Consider the following 16,516-nt stretch of genomic DNA (forward strand, 5'->3'; position numbering starts at 1 on the left):
TTGGTAAAGTAATAAACTTGATAAGTTTTGTATTTGGAGGTGAAATTGTAGGATTTTAGGTCTCTATTCTGCGTTTTTCCACAGACACCCACCTCATACTTATCAAATATCTGGCGGTGATGGAAGTAGGCATGAGAGAATATCCTATAGATGCGACGACAGACAGAACCCAGTTTGGCCACTGATGACTCCTTGATGCTCACCCTGGAAACAGAAATCAGACACCGTTAGATCCTGCTGCTAGACCATTCCTATTCAATGTAAAGCCAAAGTTGTTTAAATGCCCAGTGGCTGATGACTGACCTGCTGGGGAAGTATTTGTTGCTATTGAGAAGACAGGCAGCTCCGTCCAGCGTGTGCCTGGTATAATCAATGGCAGGGCACTACAGATGAAGCAGCAACAAAAGATAAACAAAGAAGACACATAGATTAGAATTATGTTTTGCCTCGCATGAAGCTCAGGGATTCATATATATGAAAGTTGTCCATACAGGTAATAATCAATACTGTGAAAACCAGTCTTGACTCACCTCTTTGGGTGTCTTGTGGGCAGCACATAAAAAGATCCACTGCTCTGTGGCTGTCATCTGGGTGCAAGTGTCTGGATGGCACTCACTCTGGGGGAAGAAAGACCAGCATCAGTATTGCTGATACAAAGTAAACATTCCTAACAAGGACAGATCCATCTGTACATCTGTCTCTTCAAACAGTATCCGTTAGTGGTGACGTTCTGACAAGATCTACGTCTGCTGTCTGTGCTACTAAAGGAGCCTGTTTGCTATAAACAGCTGGAGGAAACATCAGGATCTAGGACAACTTTTGATGTGTGGCTACATAAGATCCAGATGAAAATCCATTTACAGAATGAGACAACAGAACAACTATTATCATTTTGAAGCTGCAGCAATAATAGCTGGCTCATCTGGTTTTGAAATAAAGATCTGACGACTATATCTTGAATAGGAAATTTAATTCTGTCATTGAACTAACATTAGACTCTAACATTAGATATATTAGAAACTGCCCATCCCAGATCTTTGCATTTGGTACAGACACGAGATTGAGACTGTGTCCTTGTATCAAAGCAACATCAAATCCAAAGTTTTAAAACATTTTTGATCTGTATGTCTGTGAGCAGAGCACACTTACCTGCAGTTTGACTGCTAGTCCATTGAGCTCCAGGCAGAATTGCCTACAAATAAGACAGAACAGGAGCACAGTCAGAATTAAAAAAAAAGACATGAGCATGAGTGAGTAATCTTGGCAGATTCAACCATGATTTGTACTTGAGCAACCAGATGATCAAACATTTATTTTTTTTAACACATACCTGAGGTGCTCATACTTCCACACCCCCTCATCCTGACCCTCTGGAGGTTCCAGGATTTTGTCGATGTTGGAGCAATCTGACCGAATGTTCTGCTGTATGTACTGTAACAGAGCATCACACATGCACTTTTAGTAGGCGCTCACACAGCCACAGCAACACCATCTCCATTACCTTAATGTGGCCATGATTAACTGTAACTGATTCTAGTTTACAGTTTCTACTGTGTGTGGGACATTAAAATAAGGATACCAGCAAAGATCAAGTTTCAAAACACCATTGCATGTGGGCCACACTACCAGCACGAGTTGTTTTTATGATCTGTGTTATGACACTATGTCTGAGATTTTGAATGTGAAACTGTAATACTGCGGCATAGTCTGAATGTAACTCCATCATATCACCCACAACCACTCTGTTAGATTAAGGGACGGGTTCACAGTTTTTCAAGTGTGTCTTAAAACAACAGTCAGGTGCCCATATGAACAGTGAAAGAGGTTTCCCTCGCTGTAATCATTCCTCCTGTTCATACTGGCTATTAAAAGATCCCCTTCAAATGACTTTCAATGTAAGTGATGGGGGCCAAAATCCACAGTGTGTCCACACAGTCATGTAGTGCAAAAATGTATGACAGAGCTATTTTCTCTCTATTTTTTAATTATTATTTGTCAGACGTGACGCTGACTGACAACCCTCTTCATTTAGTGTCAAACCCGCTACAACACACACACAGTCATGTCGGTAAGGCCGTCTGATACGGCTAAGTCATCCAAAAAACTGAGGAAATCGACGCTAACAGCTAAATTAAAGCAGAGCAATACCAAACTATAAGCCTCATTTTACCAATGTTGTTTTGTGATTATTATTTTTTATGGCTCAGTGCAATCACTCAATGTGAAAGATTATTTAAGGCCATTCACTTCTTCATGCTGATGTCTGAGTGTAATGTGTATTGAAGCACTTTCTTTGATTAAAAATAGCACAATGTGTTGCAAATTCATTGATATATATTCATTTCATTCAATGTATGATTAAATTTTGAACACTTCCTTATTGAATTGTTGAAATTTTATTAATCTACCACATGATTAGGACACTCTTACTAGTGACAAAATGTAGGCTACTTAAATTGTATAATACAATTCAGGAAAATTAAAACAGAAAACACAGAATTTGGAAAAAATAAAACAGAATCTGGAAAAAATTACAAAAGATTTCGTAAGACCATAGTTTAAAACCTATTTCAATGTTCATTCATTTGTTCATTCAATGTCATTTCATCCATGTTGCCCAACTCTAACTCCCCGCAGAGATGCATGCAGTTAGTAGTAACCCGGTTCAGTTTCCACCACCATGCCACTTCTGACCAGCTGAAAGGGGTGGGGAACACTGACTGACTGACATACACACACACACACAGACCATGACAACACACCTGTTGGACAGCCAGGGTGCTGTCCATCTCCTCAAACGATTCATCCGGCCAGTTGTAGAAATCCTACACATGGAGGAAGGACACATTTAGTCCACAAAGCTGCCACAGTAACATAACTTGACAAATGTTGCATAGCTGTCATCTGACGTCAACTAACACGAATCAATCAAGCCATGATACGACTCATGACTAACTTGAATGGAGGAACATTATATAACTGTTAAATGTTTGCTAACTGAAGTTTGGTTTGATATTTGGTGCCTCCGACTCTTTATCTGTCTAACGTTACATTAACTTATTCAATCCTCGAAGCTAAACTCGCTAGTTAGATAACGTCAGACGGGATGCGACTGCTTCCTGCAACACATTCAACGGTTGTTTGTTTGAGAATCGTATGCAAACTCCATTCACCAGATAGTCTATATAAGATTACTTGGGGAGTAATTATTGTCACACGAAGTTCCGAGACGTGAAGCAACACCCCTTGGGGGTCGTTTAAGTTAACGCTACTCCAGGAACTAGACGGGGCGGCAGCTAACGTTTAGCTAGCTGGCTATTTCCAGGTCAGGCCCTTCCTATATGTTGTCTGCGGCCAAGTTAATCATCAAAAGACGTGCAGTAAAACGACATGGGTCAAATGAAACAGCGTCGCGAAGTCGTGGGTGTTCATTTCCAATAACATTGTTCTACTCCCGCCGGGTGGAAACCCACCTTTGCCTTGGTTCCAGGCCGATTCCTCCTGAGAACTGCAGTACCCTCCGCCATGACCATCGCGACAGAATGCCCGGATGTTCGTCAGCAGCTGTGACGTAGCAGCGGACTCGGATATGATCCGTAGGCGCTGCCTATTCAAATCACGTACTTGAGTAAAAGTATACCACAATGTAAAACTACTGCATTCAAAGTCTCACTTAAGTTGAATGAGGACGATCGAAATAAAGCCATAAACTCAATTACCTCTGTTTTTATCCGTAACGTCAAACAAAGTTTAACCTTTACATACTGTTCATACGACCCTCCGCAGTATGACCGGGCTCAATATCCCTTTGTAGTTAGTCCCTTTACCAAATTTTGAACCACAAATGTATTTTGCATCCACATATATCTCATCAGTCATTAATAAATGGGTGATTGTATATGTAATGTTCCAGACAGCAGAGTGCTTTCTAATGATGTCACATATATAATATAATATCGGTCACAGTGATCAAACCACTACTTTTACTTTAATATTTTACGTACATTTTGCTGCTAATACTTATGTACTTTTACTTGAGTAGAATTTTTCATGCAAGACTTTTACTTGTAATGGAGTATTTTTACATTGCTGAACTGGTACTTTTACTTAAGTAAAGGGACTTGAATACTTCTTCCACCACTGCCTAAATATATCATATAAAAATATTGTATGCAAAATATTAATCTGTCAGATGTGGAGTAAAAAGTACGATATTTGCCCTTGAAATGCACTGCAGTAGAATAAAGTAGCAGAAAATGTAAATATTCATGTAAAAAATTACAAGTACCTCCAAATTGTACTTAAACACAGTATCTGATTGTTGTTCCATTAGTTACATACAGGTAACTAAGTACATTCACTCAAGTACTGTATTTAAACATTTTGAGTTACTTGTACTTTACTTTGGTATTTACATTGGAGGACGGGTTCACAATTTTTCAAAATTCAAGTCTGTCTCAAAACAACAGTCAGGTGCCCGAATGAACACTGAAACAGTTTTTCTCACTGTAATCATTCTTCCCGTTCGTACTGGCTAATAAAAGATCCCCATCAAATGTGTTTTCAATGTAAGTGATGGGGGACAAAATCCACAATGTGTCCACATAGTAGCAAAAATGCATTTTAAAGTTGTAAAGCTTATATGAGGCTTCAGCAGTCTGAGTTAGTCATATCAAGTGGATATCTGCCACATTTACAGTCTTTTTAGCATCACATTCCCTCTTTGTGTTGCCAAAAGAGGGACTTTGGCATTAAAAAGACTAACTTTGAAAGATATTGACTTAAATTAACTATTTTGGATGGCTGAAGCTTCATATTAACATAAAATAAACTTGAATAAATTTTTGCACATTTTGAGGGCTTTGGATTTTGTCCTCCATCACTTTATAAGCATATTTAAGGAACTGTTACAATGTTCACCTGTTTGGGCAACTGAATATTGTTTTAAGACATACTTGAAAAATTATGAACCTATCCTTTAAAGCTACTATACACATAAGTAATTGTGTTATTTATTGATGTAATTATAGTTTTTCAACTCATCTGACTTAATTGATTTTGGTCAGTACAGAGAAATATTTGTACTTTTTACTCCACAACATACTGTATAATTATAGTTACTGGTCAAATGGCAGATAAAAGCTTTATGAACAAAACATAATTCATAAAATTATAAAACATGATAAGGTATTTTATATTAAACTACTACTAATAGCCAAGGCTGGATTAACAATGGGGCAAAGCAGGCCACTGTCCAGAACTCAAGACACCAAGAAACCGAAATGTCCAACTCCCCTGCTTAGCAACCTAAGATAAGGACGAAAGCTCTGGAAAAATCTGGTAAGTGAACCTTGATTTTAGTGTACTTTAACAGAAAAAAAGTTAACTGCTTTCAAGGACAGTATTTCATGAGACATAAAGTCAACAGCTCGCCTTTATTATTATAACAAAATGTGATTAGAATTATTTACAATTGCAACAACATAGAAAAAAGAAAAACAGACATGAATGACGCAACTTAATTTCTTCTCTCTGGGTATGACAAGGACTTCAGTTTTATAACAACAAAGAAAGACGGCTCATTCGACGTATTTTCCAAGGATATCTCCGTCACGGAACAGGAAATAGTCCTGGAGGACAGAATAAGAAAACATGAAATTGACCCAGTATGACAGGAAACATCCTTGAAAGATCCCTTTAAAAATTACACTGTACCGCACCTTATCGTCCAGAATGACTTTAGTTCCACCGTACTCTGGTAAGAGGACCTTCTCTCCAACCTTCACACTGAGTGGCTGTACATTTCCTTTCTGGGAAAAAAAAAAAAACGTCAGGCAAAGAGTTACTCAACCACCCTGAGAGCCAAATTGCAACTATAAAAACACCACATTCCTTGTGGTATCTCCGCCCTCACAGTTGGGTAATTACCTGATTGACAGAGCCAGGTCCTACTGCCACTACTGTGGCCTGCAGCACCTTGCCTTGAGACTTCTCTGGCAGCATGATGCCACCTTTCGTTACCGTCTCTGCTGTAAGGCGCTCCACCAGCACCCGGTCAAACAGTGGCAGGAATTTTCTGAAGGCCTGTGAGTGACCACAAAGAGAGAAAATGAGCCCATAACATCACTATCAAATAACATTTGACTTGTGAAACACAACTGAATAAAGCCTTGATATTTGCTATAACAGCCCCCTTCATGGCCACTAGGGGGCTGTCTCAAGTCATAGATAGAGCATGTGTTACACAAAAAGTAAAGACCCCAACCCCCACTGACTTTATTGTAGGTTTTGCAACATCTGCAATCACACACTGATACCAAATAATCTCTATATAACTTGGTGCAGCACGATATCACCAAGTAAACTCTTATCTTGTTCAACTACAGTTAAAAATGCATGAGCTCAGGGTTTAGTTAAAATGTCATTAAATTTAAAAATCTTCTGGTTAAAATACAGGAATGATTAATTGACACTTGTGCTGCTCTGCAGGGAGAGGAGGAGGAGAGCACACAGGAATAGGAGGGAGGCAAGGCTACATTTGGCTTAAGTAGAGACAGCGTCCAAAGAATAAATGAGCAGCTCCTTCACAGAGACGGCCTTTGTGAAGTCAATTATTGCTCTGCTGAGTGTAATGAAAGTCAACTTTTCTTAATTATGTCCAAAATTTCAGGAAATGTCTTAAGTTACAAACTGCACATGAATGAAGTAGCTTTGTAAGATTTCAAACACCAGCTGCTGACAGTCTGATAACGGCAGATGATTCAAGTGACCTTGAGTGAAGGTTGTCTGGGAAAGAGGTGGTGGAAGTGGAAGGAGGGCGGGGAGAAGGATAGATCCCAGTTTGTTAACTGGCCAGAGGAGGTGGGGTTACTGCACTTTTTCATTGTGACTGTTTACCTTGAGGCTGGGAAGGACACCTCACTGATAAAATACATTGATGATAACATAAAGGCATCTTGGAATTTGAGGGAATTTCAGTCAGAGTTGCAAAATCTGATCACAAACAAACACTATGCTGTGATAACAGCTTTGACTGGCGATGAAACGTTACAAGATAACATTCCAGCCAGTTTGTCCAGTGTTCCAGAGGGGTCTCTGACTGGTTACTACTTTATGAGGTGGTAGGAGAAGCTGCATAAGATGGTTATGATTAACCTCACCTTTAATGACTGTTCAGACCATGTAACAATGTCATATGAATGAACTGTTAACGTTATACTGCAGTGTTTCTAATATTTTGTCCACCCCATTCAGATCAATGAAGGTTAACACCTCTCAGTATGATGCAATACAGCTCAACAGCCTCCAGAATGACCATAAAGTTAAATCAGTTTCAACAAAAACTGAACATGTGCGGTAGTTTTACTAAGTGTAACCTAATAAATTGGCCACTCTGGGGTGTAATTAATACTCTCTGTATTCTAGTAGTACTTCTAGTAGTATCACTGTGAATGAATGAATGAATGAATGAATGAATGAATGAACGAACATAGAGTCATAGTATAGATAACTGGCACAAAAGACTGCACTTCTGCTGCTATGTAAAATGAGTTTTGCTCTGACCTGACATGCTGGGCATGGATAGCATGGATAGGTCATAAGGTCAGAGTCTACGTTACGGAAGCCGCAAATGACTAAAACGAACAAGTAATTCATCTTTTTCCATTGACCAAGGGCGTGACTAGTGCAATATAGCAGATGAATCTGACCAACAGGTAACATTTAAAACTGTAACACGGGATCACGAGTCTGCCTATGAGATGCCTGACTTCAGTCATGCACACGCTGCAGCTGCAGTGATGAATGTCAGGATCGGTTAGCTGATTCTCAGTTGATCTGACGGATCTCTGATGTCCGTTTCAGAATAGAAAAAAACAATTTATACTCATTCATTAGTAGAAGCCAGACATACATCTGTGAGCTGACAGTGGGTTCGTAACTGCACCTGCAGGGTTAACGTTAATGCTGCTAAAGCTCATTAATCACTACACTCATCATTCATTTGTCTAGATAAATATGCCTAAATGTTTCCTTCTCACCTGGCCTCTAAACTGTGTGACCTTGTGAATGTAAAGGCAGCTAACATTACATTAGCTGCTACCGATAACTTAGCCAGGTCAGATGCTAACCAGCCATATGTAGCTTGATAAATCATTCGGAAGATCCTCCATCATTTTCTCTACAAATGCCTTTTTTTGGGACAAAGTCTCTTACCATTTCGTAATGTGTGAGGAGGTCTGAGAGACGGCTTGGAGCTGCACCCCGGTTTCTTCGTGAGCGTGGATGTGACACACTTGAAGGGGAATCTCTCCACGTGAGGAAATATCCAGAACCCTCTTGCGCAAGTGCGCATGCGCATTACATGTCCCAAAACTTGCTGGGCGATTCTTTTAACTAATAGAACGTTCTAGAACGCCCGACGCGAAGAGCAAAAACACTACTTTGTGTTTTTTCAGAATTCTAATTTTAATTTAGTGGTTTGTCTCATTTTAGAAACATTTCCACATAGAGCAATATTGCACAACGTCAACTTTGACCTTTATTTTTTTCCTCCAATGGCACAGGCGAAAATTCTGGAATCGTCAGCCCGGGAACGAGCGTCGACTCATTTTATGAATAAATGTCTCAAACACGATGACTTGTACACTCACTGTACCACTCTGTTATATTAATAATTATAATTCTGAGTAACACATGAGTTGTTTTCATTAAAAATATGAATATAAAACCCATTATCTACACTAGTTTTAACGTTATTCATAGTCCGGGGCGTGCCGGTAAATTACCCGGATGTGATTGGCCATGTGCAGTCCCCTCTCTTCTGCTCAATTGCACCATACTGCTGTCCTCTCCTCCAGTCGTTATATCATTCCGTCTCGCAGACGTGCACCTTGTAGAAACTACAAGCCCTCTTACCTCACAAGTAAGTGCTGACAATTTCTAATGTGTTTAAAGCTACGTAGCAAATATTACAGGCTGTATACTTTTGACCAACGCTGGCCTTTTTACGTGTAACGGTGTGTTAGCCAAGAGGTGACATTTTTCAGGGAACGCTAGCTTCAAAGTGCTTCTAGCGTGATTGTACTTCTCAACTGCAAGGGCATGCATGCTGAAATGTTACAACGGACTTTAATTAGCTGGCCAACTATCTTTGCAGCGGCCTAAATGTTCTTAATTTAGACGGACACTGAATTTTATTCATTCAGGGGTGTCGTGTCTCGGGTCTGACTGGTGAAATCTTAAATTTCTATATTGAAGTCCTGTTCTACTGGAGTGCTGCGAACAACTTAAATGATGATTCAGGAAGAGTCTTTATTAATCACGGTGCGCCTTAAATTACACTAGTGTCGAGCAGTTCTTGGTCAGAGGGTGGCTCACAGTGTGATGGGGAGGCAGTTCCTGCACATGCTTTTCACAATTTGACCTTGTGACGCACGACCTGAAGAGGACACGTGGGTTTAACAGGAACAGCTTTTGAGATATATTTTATAACCCAGTCACGATCAATTTTAATGTAAATATGAATCTGGTTCTTCATTATGAATTCAATGAATAGAACAGTGGGCGGGTAGCTAGACGCAGTGGTCGTTTTTCTTCAGGGGGTTAATTGGGACATGGACACAGGCATTCAAACGTTTAATATCAATATGTGGAAGTAATTGCTGGAGCGATTACTCAAACAATTTCTATGATCAATTAAACATTTTAAGACATTTATTAAGCAAAAATGCCAACAAAAACATTTACTAGTTGCAGCCTCTCAAATGCAAGAATCTGCTGATTTTCTCTGTTTTTACATCATTGTCTTTGTGTTTGAACTGTCGAATGGACAAAACAAGCAGTTTGAAGATGTCTCCTTCGGTTCTAATAAATTATGATGGGCATTTTCTGACAATTTATTGATCAGAATTAATCCTATGATTGAAAAGATGATGGACAAATACATAAAGAAGGTAGTTGCTGGCCCAATGGGATTGAATATACTTGGATAGTTGTGGTCAACCAAATTAGAAAGTAGCATTCAAAACCAAAGTTAAGTTATATATTAATATTAATCTATTATGGTGGTTTGGAAGCATATCTATCCCTTGAATCAGATGCAAATTGAAGGTCTGCTGTGACATGTTTTCCCGGTTTAAGAGCACTTTTTTTATGTTGGTGTATGTCAGTCAGATAATCCTGAGAATGTTTTACTAGCTGATAAGTAGTTCATTCATTGACTGGTGGTGCTGCATACCACCAGTGACCACTAGGGGCAGAGTTAACCTTTGTAACACATCATCTGTCCTCCTGGGGTGGTGTGGGGTGATGAATGGACATGGAGAATAATTATTCAGGTGTACTTTGGTTGCATTCATCGCATGTCAAACACATCTATTTTCAGTGCACATAAATATCATGTGACATGAACTTCCAGCCCTTTCAAAGAGCTCCGGTACATCTCAGTGATCATTAATAGGGTGGGATGTGGTCTCAGATATGTTGCCTTAATTACACCCTTTGTCTTTTCCTCCTGTAGAGATGTTTCGTTTACCAACAGTCATGAAGCAGGTGAGGCCTGTTTGCAGGGCACTGGCTCCTCACCTCACACGAGCCTACGCTAAAGATGTGAAGTTTGGACCTGATGCTCGTGCCCTCATGCTGCAGGGAGTGGATCTGCTGGCTGACACTGTGGCTGTCACCATGGGCCCAAAGGTAATGAGAGGGTTTGTTGTGAATCCTCTGGCTGGATTTTTACTCATAGTTTCTTATTTGGGGTTTATCAAATATGTAATTTGGACCTCAGTGGCCACACTGATATAAACCCCTTTATCTCAACAATGTCTATCTCTATTCCAGGGTCGCACTGTTATCATCGAGCAGAGCTGGGGAAGCCCTAAGGTCACCAAGGACGGCGTGACGGTGGCCAAGAGCATCGACCTGAAGGACAAGTACAAGAACATCGGGGCCAAGCTGGTGCAGGATGTGGCCAACAACACCAACGAGGAGGCTGGTGACGGCACCACCACTGCCACGGTGCTGGCTCGTGCCATCGCCAAGGAGGGCTTTGACACCATCAGTAAAGGTGCTAATCCTGTGGAGATCCGCCGTGGTGTCATGATGGCCGTAGAAACTGTTATCAATGAGCTGAAAAAGCTCTCCAAGCCAGTCACAACCCCTGAGGAAATCGCACAGGTAAACATTCTTAAAAATGATACGTAGTTGTGTAACATCTTAAATCTGTAATGTATATAAACAAAAAGCAAGACTTTAATAGTGTGGTTTATATTTCAGGTTGCTACAATCTCAGCCAATGGAGATGAGGAGATTGGTAACATCATTTCCAATGCCATGAAGAAAGTTGGTCGCAAGGGAGTCATCACTGTCAAGGTTAGTTTCAACGTTTCATTCATGTATAAAAAGACATCTGCACTGCTCTAATGATTGCTTAATCAGGTAAAACCTGTAAATATGTTGTTCTGTAATGTGACGTAATTTGTCATGCTTTTTGTTTCAGGACGGAAAGACTCTGCACGATGAGCTGGAGATCATTGAGGGTATGAAGTTTGACCGTGGTTACATCTCCCCATACTTCATCAACACCGCCAAGGGTAAGAGTCATATTGGCCTCTTGGGTAACTTAAGCTGTGCTTTACAATTTGCTACACTAGAGATGAAGTTGAGCGTGTCTATTCAACACCCCCTGCCCTCCTCATTCTTGACTACAAAGAAATACTGTATAAATGTATTCTCTCCGTTATCTTTGTTTCTACTAGGCCAGAAATGTGAATTCCAGGATGCCTACCTGCTACTGAGTGAGAAGAAGATCTCCAGTGTGCAGAGCATTGTGCCAGCCCTGGAGATTGCCAACCAGCACCGCAAACCACTGGTCATTGTGGCTGAGGATGTGGATGGAGAGGCCCTCAGCACCTTGGTTCTCAACAGGTACTTTGTTTGTTTGTTGTTAGCTCTAAACAAATAGCTGTTAGTCTGAAAAGATTAACCAAATGAGTGAATTGTTTACATAGGAAAATGTACTTGAATGAGTTGAAAGGTTGTGAATATTCAATGACTTCATTCACAGGCTCAAGGTTGGACTGCAGGTGGTAGCAGTCAAAGCTCCAGGCTTTGGAGACAACAGGAAGAATCAGCTGAAGGATATGGCCATCGCCACCGGAGGCACTGTAAGTTCACTCTTCATTCTCAAGTAGCTGACAGTTGCTATGCTAAATTGTATGAACCACTAAGTTTGAATATAAAAGAAGACATGCAGACTCTTTTTCTTTTTCTGTTTTCCAGGTGTTTGGAGATGAGGCTTTGGGCATTGCTCTTGAAGACATCCAGGCACACGACTTCGGCAAGGTTGGTGAGGCACAGATAACTAAAGATGACACCTTGCTGCTGAAAGGAGGCGGCAACCCAGCTGACCTGGAGAAACGGGCAGCAGAGATTGTCGAGCAGCTGGAGAACACCACCAGTGACTATGAGAAAGAGAAACTCAACGAGAGGCTGGCCAAGCTGTCTGACGGAGTGGCTGTGCTCAAGGTGTGTGTCTCAAATACAAGCGCAGACATATCTGTTTTGAAGACAGTACTGATAAGTTACAGTTTTCCTCCAGAAAAATAAAATTTTACACCCATGCTCTGTTTCAGATTGGAGGAACAAGTGATGTGGAGGTGAACGAGAAGAAGGACCGTGTGACAGATGCTCTGAATGCCACACGGGCAGCTGTGGAGGAGGGCATCGTACCCGGTGGAGGCTGTGCTCTGCTGCGCTGCATCCCCTCCTTGGATACCATCAAACCTGCCAATGCCGACCAGAAGATGGGTTAGTAAAACAAAAAGGCTCAGATGTACTGAAACTGTATTACTTAATGATAGTTTTACCTTTTTAAAAACATCTCTGACACACAAGACCTGAATAGTTTACTGTGGCTGAAGATCCAACTATAGAGAAATGTTGACTGGTTTGTCAGCTTGCACCTGCAAAATGGCAAAAAGACTTGTTGCATTAGCAGTAGTCTCTTTGAACCAGCCAGTGCATTTGAAACAACTTATCTCACTCCATGTTTGACCTTTTTCACACAATGAAAAGCATTAAGCCACCACAACTGATGGCTGACTGTGTTTTTACAGATTTAAACAAGCAGCCATATTTGTGACATTTCAGGATTTGTGTAGAGAGGAACAGATTCATTATTGTACATCTAATTTCCTCTCATCTCCTCCTCGCTCCCAACAGGTGTGGAAATCATCAGACGGGCACTCCGTATCCCCTCCATGACCATCGCTAAGAACGCAGGTGTGGAAGGTTCGCTAGTAGTGGAGAAGATCCTGCAGGGACCAGCCGAGGTCGGCTACGATGCCATGCAGGGAGAGTACGTCAACATGGTGGAGAGGGGCATCATTGACCCCACCAAGGTACAGTGCTCATTCATTGTCAATGTGTAGTGTTGCTGAACAAAACCTTGATTATTCATACGGTAAACCACATGGCTTCACAAGACATAAGAAAGACACAGAAGACATAAGAGGCAGACTTAGAAAGTGTTACCTGTATTCTACAGACTGTCCACTGGCATACTGATTCTTAATATGCATCTTAATTTAAAAACCTGAACCCGGTCAATACTGCCACTCTGTGGTGAAAAATGATTTTAACATGGAAAGTAATATTAGTTTTCTTTCCATTGTAGCATACATCATTTTTCGATTAGGGACAATACATGCAAATATGTACTTGCAACAATTAAAGAATAACTGGCAGTTGGCCTGTGATATTATTAGGAAGAGGAAATCATGTTCAAATAGTATTAGACAATGTAGCGCTGAGGATTATGCTGTTAAAGAAAGAACACAATATATTAATATATGTGTGTGTATATATAAAAGAAAATAGATTATTTCAATTTTATTCAAATCTGCATGGATTTGGTCATGCAGTGTAGGTACATATGTAAAACCAAAACGGTGAGTTAATTCATTTGATTGTCAATCACTGGTAGCAGCTTTTCAGATGTGACTTCATATAACTGTAAATTGAATATCTTTCAGTTTTGGACTTCTGGTCAGACAAAACAAACAATATGAACATGTCACCTTGGGCTCTGAGAACTTGTGTTGGTTATGTTTCACTATTTTACAGACCAAAAGATGAATTTATTTGATCTAAAAAAAAAAAAATTAATTGATGAGGACAATATATCACTTGCAGCCCTAATCATATGCAAACCTGACTGCAGCCTGACTACATGTGCAAGTGTGTGTGTGTGTGTGTGTGTGTGTGTGTGTAAGTGTTGCTCTGAGCATATGCTTTAATTAGTCACCACAATCAGTGCAAGATGATCTGAGTCAGATGAGGCACACTTAGAATGACATACCATTTACTAAACATAGTATAGTCACATGGTATTGTGTTGAGTGAGTCGCCATGCAGAACATGGATATGTTGTAACCTCCTGTTGCTTCTCCAGGTGGTGAGGACAGCACTGCTGGACGCAGCAGGAGTAGCCTCCCTGCTCTCCACTGCCGAGGCTGTCGTCACAGAGATACCCAAGGAGGAGAAGGATATGCCAGGAGGCGGCATGGGAGGCATGGGAGGCATGGGCGGTATGGGTGGCATGGGAGGCGGCATGGGTTTCTAAGCCAAGCTTCCTGACTTGCTGTACAGACTAATCAGCAGAGTGGTGCTGGGGGTGGCTGTGGAACAAAAGAACCCTCCAAGAACCTGCACCCACTTCCACCAAAAATCTGCCCACACTGACTGACTGACCATGAGTATGTTGGAGCCCCACTACTTCACATGATTCTGCCTCCTGCTTCATTGTCCCGGAGGAGCCAGCATCACCTGACTCTGTGCTTCTGTCCCATTCATCCAGTCTGCCCAGAAACTGGGGATGTGAGCCCAAACAAGCCCAGTTACTACATGAGAACCCTCTACACAGCTCTATTTTACTCCCATGACTCTGTTCAATGAAACATTGACATGCGCACAAAGCTCATAGTTCATAATGTAAAAAGTGCTCAACAGAAAGAAAAGTGCTTATACAGGTGATGCCATTTTGATCTCTGTAAGAGGTAGTTAAGTGATTAAAAATGGTCAATGAAGAAACTTCACAGAAACTAACATAGTAGACATGATTATAATCTATATTACTGCAAAGAGAGCAGACCTTGAACGAGAGAAGATGCCTAGGCAGGAATGTGTCACTGTCCTTTATTTTTGTTGTAGTATTTTGTTAATTCATGTTTTGGTTTTTTATATATCTGTCTTGGTTTTGCCCAGCTAATATAGTGGGTTAAAGCCTGTCATTTGATTTAATTAAAACAATTTTCTTACAGAACTTGAGCATTTTCTGTGACTTTGTCTCTGAAGTGACGTTTGATTATATTTACCTGGTGATGGGTGAAAAAAAGATCCCTTTGAGTTCCCTGTTACTTCTCCTACCTTGTACCTGACCATGATTGGATGAAGAGTGCCTAAAGTGTCACCAGGGGCCTGGTGAAAACAATGTGAAATTTTTAAATAATGTTTACTGATGTCTGCTGCTCTGGTACTGGGAGACTATAATGTATGCAGCATTTTGAGTTTTTCATCTGATTGACTGTCATCCTTCACAGTAATGATGGTCATAGGATCAGCTGAACACTGATTTCACAGTATAGTGTGAGAGGGGGGGGCAGTCTGACAGGGGAGCAAGATGGGACTCAAGTTACAGAGCAGTTACGAAGTCTAAATATGACAACATGGTGCCCTTGTGCAGTTAAACATTGACCTTGTGTGACGCAGCTTACACGTCTCCATACGCTCTGCTTTAAGTAAGCAAGTACAAAAAAAACTACATACATAAAACGCAGGTGGTGTTTTGTTTTCAATATATTATTCCTTTGCAAAATAACATAGCAGTGATCATTCGACTTCTGTTTTGTACAATGTAGACATTGATTAATTGTGATTTCTTTTATTTAATAAACAAATTGTTCTGTGTTGGTTACTCGAGTTCTTTGTAAACAACTTTTTTCCACTGTGTTGCTCAGTGAGTATTAGTATGTGATCATCAGTCTGTCACATAACCATTGAAATAGTACAGGAGTGGATGTTTTTTTCCAAACATTTTTCATTAGCTGAGGTTCAAAGTTCATTAAGGCCGTTTACTAGCTGCTCTGGGGCTTTCATATCACATGATCTTCACATGAGCTGTCAGGGGAATTGCAGATGTTCAAATTTCCACTTTTCCATTTTCCATGTTGGCATAAAAGCTTCAGGTTCAAAGTTCATTCTTGAACTTGGAAACTGGTTGAAAAAAAAATCTCACTGGAGCTTTTAATCACATCACATAATCCTCATGAGCAAGTGAAAAATGTACACTCCAACTGCTGATGAAGATTATGTCAGCTCCTGAAAAACTACTAAATGGACCTTGTGGTGTGATTGGTTGCTCAACTATTCAATAGGTGTAATGAAGGCCAAGAGCTTGTGCTGTATGTTCAGCTGACTGACAGTTACACCTGTCCTGCTTCATTCATGGTTTCTGTAC

The 16,516-nt window shown here is 40.6% G+C and overlaps 2 protein-coding genes across 4 annotated transcripts in view; one reads left to right on the forward strand and one right to left on the reverse strand.

Moving 5' to 3' along the window:
• LOC121906711 (MOB-like protein phocein) overlaps positions 1–8,479 on the reverse strand; it is a 10,020-nt gene extending 1,541 nt beyond the window's left edge. The window contains exons 1-8 of one of the 3 annotated variants that reach the window (XM_042425728.1): positions 8,215–8,479; positions 5,929–6,084; positions 2,763–2,825; positions 1,331–1,431; positions 1,150–1,192; positions 531–617; positions 304–383; positions 93–204 (exon numbers count right to left, since the gene is read on the reverse strand). In XM_042425728.1, coding sequence (XP_042281662.1) covers positions 93–204; positions 304–383; positions 531–617; positions 1,150–1,192; positions 1,331–1,431; positions 2,763–2,825; positions 5,929–6,084; positions 8,215–8,217 — 645 coding nt within the window. In that variant the 5' untranslated portion in view covers positions 8,218–8,479. Of the gene's footprint in view, positions 1–92; positions 205–303; positions 384–530; positions 618–1,149; positions 1,193–1,330; positions 1,432–2,762; positions 2,826–3,473; positions 3,580–5,416; positions 5,631–5,720; positions 5,811–5,928; positions 6,085–8,214 lie in introns of those variants that run through there. The other 2 variants (XM_042425726.1, XM_042425727.1) reach the window with 2 other exon arrangements.
• Positions 8,480–8,796: 317 nt separating this feature from the next.
• hspd1 (heat shock 60 protein 1) lies at positions 8,797–15,978 on the forward strand. Its single transcript, XM_042425724.1, has 11 exons — positions 8,797–8,923; positions 10,520–10,695; positions 10,840–11,175; positions 11,275–11,370; positions 11,498–11,591; positions 11,757–11,925; positions 12,065–12,164; positions 12,280–12,525; positions 12,633–12,807; positions 13,222–13,400; positions 14,453–15,978. The coding sequence occupies exons 1-11, from the start codon at positions 8,803–8,805 to the stop codon at positions 14,621–14,623; spliced, it is 1,863 nt and encodes a 620-aa protein (XP_042281658.1). The 5' UTR covers positions 8,797–8,802; the 3' UTR covers positions 14,624–15,978.
• The last annotated feature ends 538 nt before the right edge of the window (positions 15,979–16,516 follow it).

The sequence above is a fragment of the Thunnus maccoyii genome, chromosome 11, assembly GCF_910596095.1.
Source record: "Thunnus maccoyii chromosome 11, fThuMac1.1, whole genome shotgun sequence".
NCBI lineage: Eukaryota > Metazoa > Chordata > Actinopteri > Scombriformes > Scombridae > Thunnus > Thunnus maccoyii.

Bases quoted from the DNA above. Each gene is read 5' to 3' on its own strand.
- hspd1 (XM_042425724.1), top strand. From the start codon at position 8,803: ATGTGCAGTCCCCTCTCTTCTGCTCAATTGCACCATACTGCTGTCCTC. The intron at 11,371-11,497 runs GTTAGTTTCAAC...TTTTTGTTTCAG, and splicing joins AGGGAGTCATCACTGTCAAG to GACGGAAAGACTCTGCACGA. The intron at 11,926-12,064 runs GTACTTTGTTTG...CTTCATTCACAG, and splicing joins AGCACCTTGGTTCTCAACAG to GCTCAAGGTTGGACTGCAGG.